At 42.7% G+C, this 17,311-nt stretch overlaps 1 protein-coding gene across 1 annotated transcript in view; it reads right to left on the reverse strand.

The window, feature by feature from the left end:
* LOC139663154 (sodium/potassium-transporting ATPase subunit alpha-1-like) overlaps positions 1-16,057 on the reverse strand; it is a 32,021-nt gene extending 15,964 nt beyond the window's left edge. Inside the window, exons 1-3 of the mRNA XM_071541715.1 lie at positions 15,836-16,057; positions 1,328-1,441; positions 458-517 (exon numbers count right to left, since the gene is read on the reverse strand). Of these exons, the coding sequence (XP_071397816.1) occupies positions 458-517; positions 1,328-1,441; positions 15,836-15,847 (186 nt within the window). The 5' untranslated portion in view covers positions 15,848-16,057. The remainder of the gene's footprint in view (positions 1-457; positions 518-1,327; positions 1,442-15,835) is intronic.
* Between the last annotated feature and the right edge of the window lie 1,254 nt (positions 16,058-17,311).

Genomic DNA, 17,311 nt, shown 5'->3' on the forward strand with positions numbered 1-17,311 from the left:
TCATTCCTCAGTAGTGACTAGACTGGTCACAGCAGAGAAAATACCAATGCTATTAAAGATGATCTTCATAACAATTCAAACTTACAAACTGCTACAAAAACAAAAATCGAATCAAAAAACAAAGCTCCTGAAACACTGTCTATCATGTCGTGCCATGAAATCTGTCTAATGGCCGTCTCTGTTATCAGCATCACTTAAATTCAGCCAATCGACAGCGGACAGTGAGGATGCATGGCTAATAAAATCCACTCTTATGATCTCTGTAATACCTAAGGTGCTGTTAGTGGACAGTTTGATTGAAACACTCAAGGCACAACAGGCAGGCAGGCAGCAGCAGGTGAGACGCACCTCAGCTGTAACACACACACTCACAAGTGGACACACACACACACGTTCGTAGACACACAAGCACAAACAGTACAGTAGATATTTCTCTCTCTCTCTCGCTCTCTCTTACCCTGCTGAGGTCTGTTCCATATTTGCGATTGAGCTCATCCAGGGTCAGCTTGTGATCATCCTATTAGGACACAGAAAAAAAGAAGGCGGTATCAGTCCTCTGTGTGTGTGTGTGTGTGTGTGTGTGTGTGTGTGTGTTCCATATGTCAAAAGCCGGTGACATTCACAGCACATTGTGCTCTGACCTTTCAATTTTAAAATGACTACCTTTCACGGGGTGAAACTACCACACTGTCACACAGAGAGAGAAACAGCCACAGGGGCTGGAGAAAGAAAGAACACACAATAGACAGAATGGAGAGGGAGGGGGGGGGAGACAGAAAGAGAATAAGTAAAAAGGGGAGGGAGAGGAGTGAGGGAGAAAAAGGATAGGGAGAAGAAGACAGAGGAAGAACAAGGAGGAGGAGGAACAAGACAAAACAAGGAGGAGGAAGAGAAAGATGAGAAGATGGGTGGATGAAAACAAGGAGCTAATTAAAGTTCTGAAGTTCTAAATGAGCAGTATTAGATATATGATGCCCAACTGTGTTTATTAAAGCAGAGGTGATGAAACCAAAATGTGTCTGGCATATTGTTTTAACCCTAAATATCACTTAATTGGAAAATAACCCTGCATAGGCCTCAAATTGCTGTATTCAAGACATTAATACTTTTTCAGGCTTATGGCCTTGAGTTCTTGTTTTGATTACAGATTTTGGTCTTATGAAAGAGGGAGAGGTGACAGGGAGAGGAGGATTAAGAGAGGAGTGGGAGGAGAAAAGACCTTACAGTAGAGAACAGAAAGAAAGGGACAACTGGAGGAGGGCAGAACTTGAAAAGGAGTGAGTCAAATTCAAAACAAAAGACAAGAGTAGGTAAGAGAGAGACTCACCATATCCACTTCCTTCTTCAGTTCATCCATATCCTTTTCTTTCTTCTTCCCCTTCCCTTTCTTCTTGCCTCCCTGCTCCGAGGTCGCAGCCAGCTCATACTGCTCACGTCCTTCCTGGAAACACAACGGAGGGAAAGACGGGAAAAGAAAGAAAAATAAAAAACAAGAGAGAGAACAAAGGAAAGTGTAAAGAATGAGAGAAAGGAGAATGAAACAAAAATAAAAAAAGGTGAAGGTAAATGAAAGAAGAGAGACAGAAACATTGTTTAGTGACCCATATAAAAACCATTTAACAGATTAGCTTTGAAAATCTGTCCCCATACTTACAACTCACACTAACCTACCATTATCTTAAAGGTGGCGATATGTGGATGATGTTAGAGACGCGCAATATTGCCTTCAGCAGAGATGGAGACTGGCAACTGAGACAAAAAGGTGGCCGATGAAGAATTATACCACAGGTGCTTTCAACCAGGCAATCTGATTGGTCGAAGAGGTGATTTATTTGTTGCTATGCCGACTCCTGTGGCAACCAAGGAGCTAGTCAGCAATCTTTCTCGTTTTCTCTTGTTTCTGAGTCTTATGTACTGCTTTAAAGCAAACTTTTCAGCCTATACACATTGGTAACCTTTGTATAAAAGCCACGATACACATGAGGATATTCTGAACTGTGATTATGGGAACTCCGGTGCTGCCGACGGTCCTCGGCTGTCCTCTAAGGTCCTGGGTTATCGCTACATTTGAGTATACTGACAAAATAATGGTGGCCGTAATCGCTGGCAGAATTGCACTTCTCCATTACCTCTAAACGTTGCTCATGTGTCATGGCCTTTGGGCGGGGCTGGGATACTTGGCAGCTCTGAAAGCAATTTAAACGGGCGATACTCCCGGCAACGTGTACCAAAGTGAGACACGGGGTCAAAACTCTGTGTGTGATTAAAGCAGTAATGTTGTCCGCCAGAATTGTCCAGAAAGTTGCGCATCATAGCCGTAAAAAAAAAGCAGACAAAATTGTGTGATAAGACTCCTGAAGTGATGGAGAGAAAGAGCAACAGACTGTTTGGAAAACAGCACACAGACAATCCTATGAACGGACTTCTTTTTTGTAAACAAGTGCTATTTTAAAAAGACAGGACAAAATAAGCCTGAAGCTCCCAGTCTCCCCCTGGCCACAAAACAACTTTGTGAACCATTGTTTTAACAATTTGCAAAAAACGTAAACTGCAATACAAATGTGAATCATATTCAAAGCCTCCCATCCACCCCGGGCCTCGAGCCGAAAGTCGAGTTTTGGAACTTTCTCTGAGTGGGAACAAACGAGACCATGCAAAAGTAACGCGCTGACTAACGTTGAGGTGTGCCTGGTGCAACGTGAGCGTGTCTGACGATGACTCAAAATGCCACAAGACATTTTGTCATCGTGCATCTTTTTAGGACCCCATCTGGGTCATTGCACTTTAGAACGAGATAAAAACGGAGTAAACACGGCTAGCGTAAACCAGGAAAACCGTGGACTAAATTGGGGAGACAAACTGCCATAAACCTAAACTGAGACGTTACATAAAAACCGAATCACCTCTTAACTTGTCACATGCTGTTACGTTTTGGTGTTGAGAGGCCTGTCAAACAGTTTGGGGGTTTGTGGACACCAATCCCATCTGTCACTGCACACAGTACTGGAATGGGAACCACTTCTGGGGAGGATGTGGAGATGTTGTGAGGATATCTTTTTGTACACCTTTTACCTTCCATCTTTCACTCCACCTTGATATTGCTTCACTTGACCAGTAGACTGGTTTATTATTTCAGGGTAACAATATTGACTACAAGACTAGACTACTACTAAAAAAAAAAAAAAGAAAGTCTTTCTCTCACACTGTTTTTGTTCCTGGATCCATTTTATTTTTTTCCCTCCTTCATTTTCTTCCATCTCAGGGTCTTTTTTTTTTTACCCCTAGGTTTGTGTGTGTGACCCTATAAAGAGCAATAGTTTCATGCTACACTCTTATATTTACAACTATTACTTACACCAAGCCTGGCCCCAAACCCCCATTGTGGTGTTCATCTGTATTTTGAATATTCAGTATTCCATCTACAAGCAAAAGTCTAGAACAAGAGCATTATGTAGCTGTAGATAGGATAATAAAATTCACATCCACAACTGAACTCTTAATCTTTTCACCTCATGATGCTCACCACTCATTAACCGCAAACTAAGTTTTGATAGATCAGCAGAATATTTTTCCAATCGATGGAAATCTACAACACATTTAGCCATTGAAATAAAAAGTGTTCAAGGGATCAATCAAGTTAAAGAATGACACTTTGGCCGTCTGTGTCAATAATGACACCCAGGGGAGGAGAGCGTGTGTATGTGTGTGTGTGTGTGTGTGTGTGTGTGTGGTTTTGGGTAAATGGGGACTTAAGCACATTTCTTGCATGGTAAGGCAATTTCAGGGGCTTTGGGTAAAACAAAATTGAGCTGAATGACACACACGACTTTCGCAGTACAGGACGTCTCTGTCTCAGGCAAAAATACACAGAGTTTCATTCATGCCCTAACCCTTTCTCCAAACTTAACCTTACCCAATAAATACCTCCGCCATAAAAGAAGCTTGTTCCATTGTGTGGACTAATAAACCGGTCATTTTCTGGTAATCACATTTTGGGGACATTTTGTTAACTTTAACTGTCCAACCCTGATTTTCAAAACAAACTTTCCCCTTTTTTTTTTTTTTTTTTTTTTTTTTTTTAAATGAACTGAGAATATTTAGAGTTTAGACCTGAAACACACACACATGTTAAGTCTCTCCACTGTGTCCTAATGAGATAATTTAAGTGATAAAATAGAAGTCCTGACAAAGCAACACACACACACTCCAGCAGCTACAGAAACATCTTCTCTATTTTGCCTCTCTCTTCGTCTGACTCTTTCTCTCTCCTCTGGCTTGACGTCCCCTATCATATCATCAGGCACTTTGGCAGAGAGAACGACAGTCTCTCTCTCCATCTCTCTTTTTCTGCCTCCCTCTCTCATCCATCCACACACACCCCTCTCATTATCAGCTCTGCCACTGTAGCTGACAGAGCAACAAAGGCCCGGGCAAAGATTGTGTCTCCTAGACGGCTGTAACCCAGAGGGTGTGTGACAGAGAGTGACAGAGATAAAGTGAGAAAGAGAGAAAGAGAGATGGAGGGAGGGAGGGAGCGTTCGCTAGGGAAAGCCTGAAAATATGTTTCTGCAAAAGAAGAAAAGTGTGCACTTAGTGTGTGCTAATCAGAGCAGGACCAGGTGTGTGTGAAAGAGAGAGTGTGTTTGTGTGTAAAAGAGAGTGTGCGTGTGTGTGTGTGTGTGTGTGTGTGTGTGTGTATGAGAGACAGAGAAAGTGTATGCGTGCACTGGGCGGTAACAGGAGAGTGCAACACTAGAAGCCAACATCGATTAGCGGTTAGCTCTCATCTATAATTCAGCATGTACAGGGATCAGAGGTGTTAGCATGTTAGCAGAGGCAGAGGGGGAGAGAGAGACAAACACAGAGAGAGAGAGAGAGAGGCCACACAATCTGTTATATCTCTATGCACACAATCACCAAATGATTACTAATGAGCTGCTTGTCCGCACGCAACACCAAACGGTGTAGCAGCCATTTTGAATCCCTTTTAGGAGGCAAAATTTGGACACAGCATGACCCAAGTGGAGGCCACACACACATCAACATGATTCCTTCTGTTGCACATATCCCTGGTCATGAAAATATGAAAAAACAATATTGTATTTGAAGTGAATTAGCCCTTTAAAGATTCCCAGGGAGTTAGCAGAGCAGTGTGTGTGATCCCAGCACATGTTGTTGTTGTTGCTCCGGCCCCCTGGCTGGCTAAGCTGGGAAAACACCGGGCCTGGTTCTGGATCAGCGAGGCCAGATCTTGTCTTCTGGACCCCTGAGGGCCCCTGGGGTTTTTTGGCTTTATGCAAACACTTTAGGAGCTGTATAAAAGAGAGGCTGTGGGCTTGTTTCTGGTAGGTCCTCACATGGCGATAACAGTACCAGTCTGTTTTATTGAGTCTTGATACCAAGACGAGACTACATTCACTGATTTTTGTCCTGCGCTGAAATGTAGCTATATAAGCTACACCATATCACTGAAATGGGAGTACCAAGTTAAATTCAATACTTCAGGTCCTTTTTACTGCCAGTTAGAATGAAATCTGACACCAATTTTTCAGTTACAGACATCTTATCCAATTCTGGACACACACTCTAAAGTGATTTCAGGTCTTGGTGCATTTTTTTAGATGAGTTCCCAACCAAAAAGCAAGTGACGCAAAGTCATACATATTTGAGATATATCTATCGATATTTAGATATAAAAACAATAAGTTATGAACCCTAAGGTTGGATTTTGGGCGATGGTGTTTTCATGTAGAGGATCCACAGTTAACAGTAATGAATATGTGTGAAGAGTATTTAAAAAAGATTAAATGGTGGTGATACTGGCTGAAAAATGAAACGGCCTTGAGTACTTAATCTACAATTCCCGCAGGTATCTGTAACATTGTGAAGGTGCATGGAGGGTTAATATCGACGCAGAGGTGAACAGAACTGATAAGCTATCATCTGTTTGCAGGGATGGAGGTAAAAATGACATTCAACTTAAAAAAAACCCAAAACAAACAGAACATGATTAATTTATGAGAAACTTAAGTGAAAACAGTAACTGTTGTTGTTATTGATTGTAATTCAACACCTTTAAGAAGGCCTTGAGTTTAGTTAATATAATAAAAGACATTTTAACACTTTTACAGGACCTGCAGATCATCAACATCTCTGAAGTACCCATTATCACAGGAAAGAACGTTTTCAAGGGTATTATGGCTTTTATACAGAGGTTACCAACACATGTACTGACTGAAAAGGCTGTTTTTAACAAAGTAAGATACTAAAACAGAAGAAAACGAGAGATATCACTTACTAGCTCCTTGGTTACCAGAAGAGACTGCATAGCAAGCAACAAAATCAGTATCTCAAGATCCAAATACCTCACATTTTAAGTATACCACTTCAAGTACACTGAAAATCAATGGAGGCCAAAAAAAAAAAAACACCATTAACCAATTTCAGTGCTCATCATCCTCGGCTACAGACTCATGCTGTTTATATTCAAACAGTCAAACAAACTGCTGTTCTGGAAGGCTGCTGCCATGTTACACCACAGAGTTGTTTACTTCTGAAAACAGCCGGCCTAACCTGCAGCACAGTCCCTGTGTCTGCACTTGACATTTCCTTAAACAGACTGAGCAAATTGGAAAGTCAAGTTGTCCGACTGAGCTGTCTCAAAGAGATGTCTCCTTTTAGACCCGAGACAAACTTTTCTGTCTTCATCTGACTCTCTCTCTCTCTCTCTCTCTGTTTCTCCGTTGATCCAATCACAGCATTGGCTGCAGTAGCTTTGAGTTTCTACTGACTTCAAGTGACATTCAAGTCTTATTTTTCCATCTCTCTCTTTGTCTTTGTGTGGGGATAAAGTCTCTGTGCAGTCACTTCATTTAATCCCCCTGAAAAAGGGTGTGTTGTCATTATAGTATTCCTCATTGAAGCTACATTCTACCGCTAGCTACAGCCTAGCATGTTAGCTTGTGGTTAGCAGTATCCGTTTATCTGAAATATGAAAGCAAACCACACTAGCAAGCAGCTTCTCTCCGATTTGTCAAATGATAAATATCAAAATACACATTATCGGGACATCATCTCGTCAGACTAACAGCAGGTTTACACTATATTGTCACTGTGCAGCAGGCAGCACTGTGTGACATTTCCAATCAGACAGACTATTCAGACTCGTGTTCAAGATCAACAATGTCACCCCAGCAGCAATTTGCCACAATCACAACAAAAACAATCGGTGATGATTTGGGAAATAAGGCAGGATAAATGGACAGAAAGACAAAGTGATCGAGGAAGAAATGGATGTAAGGAGGAATAGATGGGGAAGGAAGATAGGAAGGACAAACTGAAAGGAGAAATGGAAGGATGCACTAGAGGAGAGAGAGAAAATGTCAGAAGTGGAGAGGGATTTGCTGCTCTGAAAAACAAACAAGACAACATAGTGACTAACAAACTGGTGTGGAATCTCTCACTGCCACACACACACACACACACACACACACACACACACACACACACACACACACACACACACACGCAGTACTGGGCCCAGAACAATGGCCCTTTGTACCACTTTCACAAAGTCTGTATCAAACACACAAACAACAGGAGAAAAGGCTGAGAAATCGTTTCATGTGACTGTTAAGACCACCGACACATGGGCAACTTTTTTTAGTCCAAGAAAAAACTAGGCTACCCTTGTTTGCAAAATAGCTTATCTGTATCCAGAAATGTTCAATAAAGCTACAGAGCTTAGCTAAAACTGATCGCATTCTTACTGCAGATTGCAGACTGGAATGCCATATTCAGTGATGTAATGGGGAAAATAAGGTGGGCAAACCATGAACTCCACTGAATTACAATGAGACAAACACCCACAAAGAAGATAAAAGATGTATTTTCAGGAGAGTAATACTGAACTTTCACCAAAGCACCATACTACCAGGTAACTTAGATCGGTTTGATAGCATTGACTATGAGGTGAACTATGAATATCCATCATTGAGACCCATATTGGCTAAAAAAGGGTGCGTAAAAATGTTGTGGCTCTGGTTAGTTTACCTTACCGACACTACATTCCTTCTACAGGGGGCCCTTATGTGTTAAAAGAAAGTATTCACCTGATGGTATTTTCCTCTCACGTTTTTTGGGAGTCAAACCCCAATGAGTCACTGATTCACTTTGAATTTTCCACCACAGTTCAACCAATTCAGGAAGTATGTTCTCCTCTTCAAAGTCGCAAAAATTAAAAAACACTTTTCATAAAAAATGCTTGTGTCTCATCTCTCCATCTTGAATGAGAACAAATAGATGAAATTAAAGAATGAAGGCTTTAAACATTAGCCAATGAGAAGCGGTTTAAAATGTGATGTTGGGTAGATTTAAGTGTAAGTGAATGGGTCCTGGAGCAGCTGAACAGTGTGTGGGAACCTTCTCTACAGGCTGCAGCAGAGGCTACATGGCTTCTCTGGCAACGCTCAGAGGAGACCAGGAAACTGAATGACGGGTAATTGGATTTTTGTTGCGAATGGGAGGAGAGAGAGAGAGGGCGAGCTAGTGTGTGCATTTGAAGAACAGCGAGAGAGAGAGAGAGAGAGAGAGAGAGAGAGAGAGAGAGAGAGAGAGAGAGAGAGAGAGAGAGAGAGAGAAAGAGAAAGAGAAGCAAGGACATGTGTGAGAAGGAGAGAGAGAAGCTGTTCAAGTGAGAGAGTGAACAAGTTTTGAATGAACAAGCGAGCTTCTACAGATAATGATAAAAAAAGAAGGGGAAAAAAAAGCAACTCAACCAAGAGTTTCTGAACAGAGGAGGCCTCTCTCTCTCTCTCTTTCTCGCCTGAGAGAACAACGTCCTAAGGCTCAAACAAACATCAGAAGAGAGCGTTCGGTCAAGCGGCCGCATATTTTAAAGCACACACACACACACACACACACACACTTTTCACAGGCGGACTTGAATTCCTATGAACAGTCATTCCCAGTGCCTCGGTCTTTTGCCAAATACACAAGCTGCCCATTCAACCATGCTGACACACACACACACACACTCTCGCACAGTCCTGGGACTTTGGCCGGTTGCTACCGGCGACCGTTGCCACACCTCTTGAGATATGTGAATGGACAGTCACATGTTTCAGCCCCTCCCCCTCCCTTCTCTCCTTCTTCCCGTCCCTTCCCCTCTCTCTCCATTCCTTCCCTTACACTCTCTCCCTCCCTCCTTGCCCCCACACGTTTCTCTCCCTCCTCCTTCCTTCTTTCATTTCCTCTAACTACCTCCTTCTGTTTGAAGAGAGAAAAGCAGTGTGTTAATTTACATGGGGCCGTGTTTAACACTCCCACCACGTCCTGAGCAACTTTCAGCATTCCCAAAACAGAACAAAAGCCGATGAATGAATCAATGCCTTTCCTTGTTTGAAATGTCGCAGGCACTTCATCGCTGCTGGGTTAAAGGGGAACACCACTCAAATGAAGAATTCACAAACTGTCACTGTCCCTAAGACACTTTGCAACTCCAAATGTATTATTCTTTTACCATAATTGAGAGTTGTCACCATGACTCAAGTGTGTAAACTGTTCACTGACCATGAGACACAGCCACATCATTGACAATACACTGTAAAATGTACACATGGGAGTCAATGGAAATATCTTCACCCACTTTGACATAGTGAACTAATGAATGGTCCAGCCTTAGGCCGCAGCCACACTGATCCGTTGTGTCTGTCCGTCTCTGTTCATTTCAATTCATTTTCAATGAGAGCTGTCCATTGTCCGGGCAACGCTGATGACGTGTCCGTCTGCGTCAGATTTCCGTCCGTTTTGACGGACAGAAAGCTCAACCCAGTTGAACTTCGTCTGGACGGACGGATTCATCACCGCAAATCAGAGGCGTTTTTTTTTTTTTTTTTTTTTTTTTTTTTTTTAAATAGCACTGATGTTCCAAAACAGCCCAACAGACAGAAATCTATCCGTTAGTAATTCTGTTCGTTTTCTGACATATCCGTATGGCTGCGGCTTTACTGTCCGAGCTGAACAGATTGCAAGAGAAAACTAACTCTCAAATGAACAATTCACAAAATTCAATCAATAGTGTTATGGATTTTCCTTGGGTTTGTATTAAGAGCCTTCAAAGAAAGAATTTCCTATTGCTGTTGTTTACATACTGATCCCCATAGCAAAATTCTCTTTTCACTTTTCCCTGTCCAAGGAGAGGTCAAAGGTCAGGGTCAACCAGAGAACAGCATCCTGGAATTGGAAGGGATTCAGCGTCTTGCCCAGGGACACTTCAGCAGGCGGATGCTTGTTGTCACAGGGTTGAATGTGGGCCTTTGCCTGAAGGCTGGTCTCCCTGCTTAATATGCCACCCTGCTGCTAACAAACAGCAATGGGGCCTTCGAGACGCACAGTTTTCATGAGCAAATACAAAGATGAACTTGAGTCCAGTCAGAAGCCCTCAGCAAAGAACAGGCAGGATTCAAATTCTTTTAAAAGCCTTGTGCAAGCACAAATTATCAATTTTATCAGGTATTGGAAGAGCTTAATTCCAAATTACCCCATATCCATTTGGTAAAACTAACTGAAATTCATTCATTTTTCATAAATAAAAGTGTTACTATTTTGTTAGCAAAAGTCTTCAACCATATTCCAAAGTGTCAGTTTCATTCAAAAGATGAATATCTCAAGTTTCAAGTTTATTTGTACATATATGACAAATAAACTTGAAACCTAAACTAATTTTGGAATTAAACTCTTAATTCCACATTGTCTTTTATGTGGGAAACCCCCCCCCCAAAAAAACCCACTGCCTGTTTAGCTCACTTTAGAGCTAAACAGGCAGCCTGGAGCTGCTCTAAAGACAGTGAATGGGAGTCTGACTTTGTGCTCTAGAATGAATGAATCAGTCAATCAACGGCTCTTTTTTACTTCCTGGCCCTGGCCACACCTCCAACACACACGCTGCTAGAAGTTGCATCATTTCCCCCAAGTGGGGGGAAAAACTCGACGTGTTTCACATGTATTTATTTCAAATATTCAAAACACTTTGTGGTTTCTTGTTACATTATCAAATCACTGAAAATTTCCCCGTGCTTCAGAGAGCAGCAACTAAATGCCCTTGTGCTTTTTCTAAGTATTCAAAATATATTCAAGCCGTCTGCTCCCCCCAGGTGCTACTGACTCCACTTTTGTGACATCAAGGTGGGCATGGCTCGCTTTTCTGAAATATTACATTCTGTTATCATGACTCATATAGGGAAACTCAATTCAGGAAGGGATTATTGCAAAATGACAGGACAAGAAGTTCGCCTGGACTGTGCCATGACTCCTGGAATGGAAATTTTTTATTAGTTCCTCATTTTAGACAGACAGGGCCAGAGAGCAAGACAGAGACAAAGAGGAGAGGAAAAACACTGAGAAGGGGGACACTGGAGCTTGTTTTTTTTATGCGGGCGCTCTACTTTTGCTGAGCAACAGGCTTGCAGTGAAAGTTCAAAGACTCGCCCCAGAAAACAAATCGCACGGCTCAAGCTGCTTAACCAAACAGAGGCAAAGACAGAGAGCGAGAGAGAGCAAGTTGGCATGTGAACAAATGAGAGAAAGAGAGGGGGAGGGAGGGAGGGAGTCAGAAAGAAAAGCAGGGAGGGGAGAGAGGAGGGGGAAAGAACAAGAGAAAGCAAGAGAAAGAGAGAGAGAGGGAAGGACAGAGAGAAAGATACCAAGAGATGCAGGGATAGCAGAGAGCGACAGAGCATGAGACAGGAAAAAAATAAAGAGGAAAAAAGATGGAGAGAAAAGCCCACGGAGAGGCAAGAGGGTGGGAGGAACAGTGAGAGAAAGGGAGTCAGAGATGGAGTGAGTGTGTGAAAGAGAGACAGAGAAAGAGTACGCTGTGTTCTGTCACAGGGATGGGGTGGCGTGTGACAAAAGCCCCGGTTAATACACAATGACTGCCAAGCGGAAAGAATGTTAAATCCTCAGAGAGAGAGAGAGAGAGAGAGAGAGAGAGAGAGAGAGAGAGAGAGAGATGGGGAGCAGAGAAAAAGAGGGAGAGAAAAAACAGGCACAAGAGATTGGGGAAAGAGAATGAGAGAGGGAAGCAGAGAGACAAAGGGTTTTAAAGAATGGATGCGAGGAAGGGAAGCAGAGATGGAAAAAAGATGGCGAGGGAGAGAGAGAGGGGGAGAGAGAGAGAGAGAGAGAGAGAGAGGGGGGAGAGAGAGCGAGAGAGAGAGAGAGAGGCCTCCCTGCTAGCGTAGTTTAAGGTGGGGAACGACAAAGTGAAAAATAACAAGGTAGAGTCCACAGTTGGGGAGAAGAAGCTTGGTAGACATGGTCTGAAAGCAACAGTTTTACCATCTGCGGCCTTTAAGTTGAAAACTTCAAAAAATAAACACATTGGTTGCTATTTATTGGCTCCATTGCCCATCAACATTGCCTCAAAATGTTGTCTACGTATTGGCTTTTACTCTCCCACAGCTGTCAATGAACCGCTCGAAGCCTTCAGACAAGGAACTGTGTAAACTTTGGAATTATTTGATCGACCAACAGCTTCAGTAGACCCTCCAATTTGATGAGATTTTGCCCCATGGATCTCCATACTGGAATATCTTTGTTGCTGTTGTTGGTTTAGTATTGAATTGTATAACTGTATGTGAAGAGATAATACTAGTGAGACTGAAATTCTCAATTTCAATAGTCATCCTTGTACATCATTTCTAAAGTATTAAAATTTTAGTGATATTAAACTATTCCTTGTTTTGTTGAGGACCCCTGAACCCCTGCTCCAGGGACCCTGGGTGTCCACAGACCCCACTTTGGGAACCACTGCTCTTTATCACCAGAATGATCACAACCTCCACAATCTTCAACAAGAAATATACCACATAATCTTAAAATAATGAAATTTGAAAACAGCCATCATCTGAAAAAGTCGACTTAACTGCGTTATCTGAAGGATACATTTATGGTTAGTCTAAAGAATACTTCTACACAATTGAGTTTACTATCAATGCTTCAGTTTTGGGATTCAATAAGAGCTTTTTTTGTTGGCTGAAGCCTCTGTAATTTTGTCAGTCAAAGGGGAAAGATTCTGAAATATCTTTTAAACGGATGAGTCAGGTAAGATTATGAAATACTCAATTGACTTTACCTTGCTCTACATCTCTGACTGTGGTTTGGATAAATTAAGTATTACTGCACTTGATCTTGCCTTCCAAAACATTACCCAGATATCATTATTCATCAGCTCTTGATGAATCCAGGGTATAAAAGTGTTTCATTTTGGTACCTGAGCACCTAAGTTACGCACTATCCTTTCCAAAAGATCATTTCTTTTAATGCTATTGTATCAATAATTGATGGACACTGCATTTGAAAAAAAAACAAAACTTTATTTGTCTGTTTTCAGCCCCACCCCACCCCCCGCCTCCCTCCCATCACCCCTCTCCCTCTCCTCTTTCTCTCTCCTCTCGCAATGCGGCAACTGGTGCCTCTCCGATCCCCCCCCTCTCCCCCCGTTCTCGCTCTCTCCACCTATCACTCCCCCGTCTCGCTCCTCTCCATTCATTTGCTTTTGTCTGTTTATTTCCCTGTGCCACGGATGTGATGAGAAACACAGAAAAGCAGTTAGATTAGAAATGAATGGGAGCTGCATGTCCAAAAACACCTGGGGGAGGAAAAAATGAAAATCCCATCACTGCCAGTCTCTTCTCCTCATACCTGCGCTTCCCCCCCATTTCTTCTCAATCTGATTCCTGAAAAAAAAAAAAAACCTCTCATCCTCCTCTCCTCCCCCTCATCTCTCTCTCCTCTTCTCACTCCAGGAAAGCACTGTAGTGGCGATTATCTCTTCCAAGTCTAGCTATCCATCTGTGCCAGGAGTGAAATGTATTGGACAAGACGCAAAGAGCGCAAAAGGAGAGGAGAGGAGAGGAGGATGGGGGGGTTAGGAAAGGAAGGGAGAGAGGAGAGAGAGAGAAAGAGAGGAGATGGAGGGGTGCGATGGATGGGGGCAGGGCATGGCTTTCAACACATATGGCAAAAAAAAAAAAAGAAACACCAGCAGCCAAGGAGTCAAGAGAGAGAGAGAGAGAGAGAAGATCAAGAAGGCAATCATGGAGCGTCATGGAGAAAAGGAGGAAGGAAGCAAGACTGAATGAGCGATTCTGCTTCACATCTCCCGCCAGATCTCTCTCTCTCTCTCTCTCTCTCTCCATCCATCCCTCCATCTCTTGTAGGCTGAATCCATAATGAGTGTTTCTATTGCGCAGCATGGCAGGGTGTGGCGACTCTTCTGATATTGCATACAATACGGTTCAATATCATCCCATACAATTCATGTTTACGGAAAATAACAAGGCTGTCATTCCTAAAAATAATAGTAGAGTCTAAATCACTCTTATTTTGACATGACAGCCTCAGAATAATACAGAGTCATCTCATAGAGTCATATGCTCAGTGGAAATAATGGTAGTCTATATTAATATTGGAGGTAAAGTGGACATGTGAACGAAATAAAGACCATACAACAGCTGTCAATGCATACAAGCTATAGCCCAAGACCCCGCAAAGGGAAAGTGGTAGAGAGAGAGAGAGAGAGAGAGAGAGAGAGAGAGAGAGAGAGAGAGAGAAGCCTGTAAGCCTACACAAAATCTCCTTATTCATGTTCGGTATAATACCCAAGCCTAGAGATGTAGTGGTAAATAAAAAGGTGGCAAATCTATGAGCCTCCATAAGGCGAACACCCACCAATATAAACAAAAATCACTTTCAGAAGAGCATTAATTTAAGATTTTCCCACCTTCAAAACAGCCTATATTTGTCAGTTTGATGTCATTTTTACCAAGATGTATACTCTGAATTTGCATCATACACACTTATGTCAGCCTTGAAAGTGGGTGGACTCTACTTCCCAAATAAAAAGCTGGGTTTGTTGAGTTTTAGATGGGGTTTATCTTCCACTACATCCCTGTCTTAGCCCCAGGGAACTGGTCACAGTGCTCAAATTCTCCCAACAGAAGCAAAAAAAAAAAAGGGTTGGACTTTTTGACATATCCCTCCCACAGTGGCCAATATACAAAGTTTTCATTAAAAAAAAAAAGTACAACATTAAAAGATAAAATATTCAAAACAGCAACCCTACACAAAGTGAAGAAAGTGGAGAGAGTCAACCCAAAAAAACGTCTCTTCCTCAAAAGGCACATCAATGGTGGAAAAACCTCTTAATGGTATCATGTTTTAACAAAAGTAACAGGACTGTATGCGTGTCAGGAGTGTATTTTCTCGCTTCGTTTTCCACTCAAATTAGACCAAAAAGGGTTTGAGACCAAGAAATAACCCCCGCAGCCGTTCACACGGTTTTATTTCCGTTCAAACGGTTTTATTTGCACAGCTGCAACGTTGTAACTAAAACTACCATTTACAAACTACAAACTTTGACAGTCGAAGCGTTTGAAAACATCCCGTTATGTAACCGGACACCGAGCCGTTTGAAAGGCACCGAGAAGCATCTTTGTGAGCGATGGAAGCTGATTTTGAGGAGTTACTTTCTCGGCCAAAGCCTGAATAAATTAGAAAGGTTAGTGTGTTCTGGGGGTTAAAACGCGGAAGTACCCAAACTACTTTCACACAGCAGGCATTTTGAGAGAAAGAGGAGGCTTGCTGGTTATCTTAACACACATGTGACCCCCCCCCCCCTCCTCACCGCCGGCGACAACATCGATTTAGTAAACCACTTGTTTGAATGGTAAAGTTTTATTCCACATATTCCGACCACCTGTCCTAATATCAAGTTTATAAGCGTCTGCCTAGGAACATTTACCAGTCACAGAAAGAGAAATTTAATACTCACTCCTCTTCCCATGTTTGCTAGAGTGTAGAGTTAAAAATCTTCCCAGTTCAAGTAAAAATTGAAAACAAAATCCACCTTAAAAGTATGTACAATTAAAAAAAAACACACAAAATTCTTTAAAAATAAAAGCACTCCTGGATGTGCCCTTATTATGTCAGGGTTTTTTTTCTTCCGCACGTGTCACTCCTCCAGGACACGCATCCGAGCTCGCGAGCCGCCGCGGCAGACCCTCCAATACTTATAGACGGCGTTCCTTCCATTGTGACGTAGACGCCGTTTGCCATGGTAACCCCACGGATGGGGGCGGGGCGTCCACCATTATTGGGCGTTATTGCGTTTCTTTTTTTCAGCTCGCCATGCAACACACACACACACAGCACACATTATTCACCATGGATGCACAATGGGATGTTCACTGAAAAAAGAACTATAGTAATCCTATAGTACATTTTAGAAGGATACTATACAGATATCACAGCAAAATTATAGGAATAGGAAGATTATGATGATATCATAGGAGATAAAATATCATAATATAATCTCACTATTGGGAGCCACAGACACACTTTCAGTCTCTATAACAGTATTATAGGAATATTATAGTGATTTTTTGTTATGGTGTAGCGACAAGGAGACCAAACACACACACACAGACACACATGTACATGCACAGCTGTGAGGCGCACACACACAAACACACACACAATGTGTTCTGCACACATTGCGTGACTCCCGCCTGTTAATCCCTAGTGTTGCGACTTGAAATGATCTCAGGCTGTGAGACACTTTATTTTTTGCTTCTTTCATGGGGGTTAATCTGTATGGCGGTGTGACAAAACCCCGATATCAATCTGTTTATATTCTGTAAAGTCTGCTGTGAAAAGAGGCTCACCCCCGCCCAGACACACACACACAGACACACACACACACCCCTGATTTATACACACCTCACCCAGCTAACAGCAAGGAGCTCCCCTACAGCTCCCCTGCTGCTTTGACAAGTTGCTGTGCGCTGATGTAGCGGACGCCCGACTTCTGAACCCCCTGCTTCAAAGTCCAGGGCTTAAAAAGCAGATTCATCTCTCCCTGTGTTAACACTGCCACACAGCACCAGCACATTCCCATTCCAACCAGGGACGCCCTCTTGGGATTCCACGACCCCTGACAAGATGTGACACAGTCCCCCCACCTCTCCTTTCTGAAGGCCCCCCTCTTGCCTGGGGCCCCCTGAAAGTATTCCCCCTTGTCCCCCCTCCCCAGTAGCGAAGCCCCTGCATAACATATTTGGCTGTCTCCGCTGTCAATTGGGCTGTAAAATGATAAGACCTAATAACAGACACAAAGAGGGGCGGCCTAGTTGTTAGAGACGCCCTCCTTCCGTGGGACTGGCCAGGTTCGAGCCCCCATGTTGTCAAGCATCTGCCCTGCTGAAGTGTCAAAACACTGAAGCAGACACTGACCTTTGACCTCCCACTG

The sequence above is a fragment of the Centroberyx affinis genome, unplaced genomic scaffold (genome assembly GCF_046629955.1).
Source record: "Centroberyx affinis isolate AG114_WGS23_722 - 3 ecotype Tasmania unplaced genomic scaffold, CSIRO-AGI_Caff_v1 ptg003932l_1, whole genome shotgun sequence".
In the NCBI taxonomy this organism is placed as follows: domain Eukaryota; kingdom Metazoa; phylum Chordata; class Actinopteri; order Beryciformes; family Berycidae; genus Centroberyx; species Centroberyx affinis.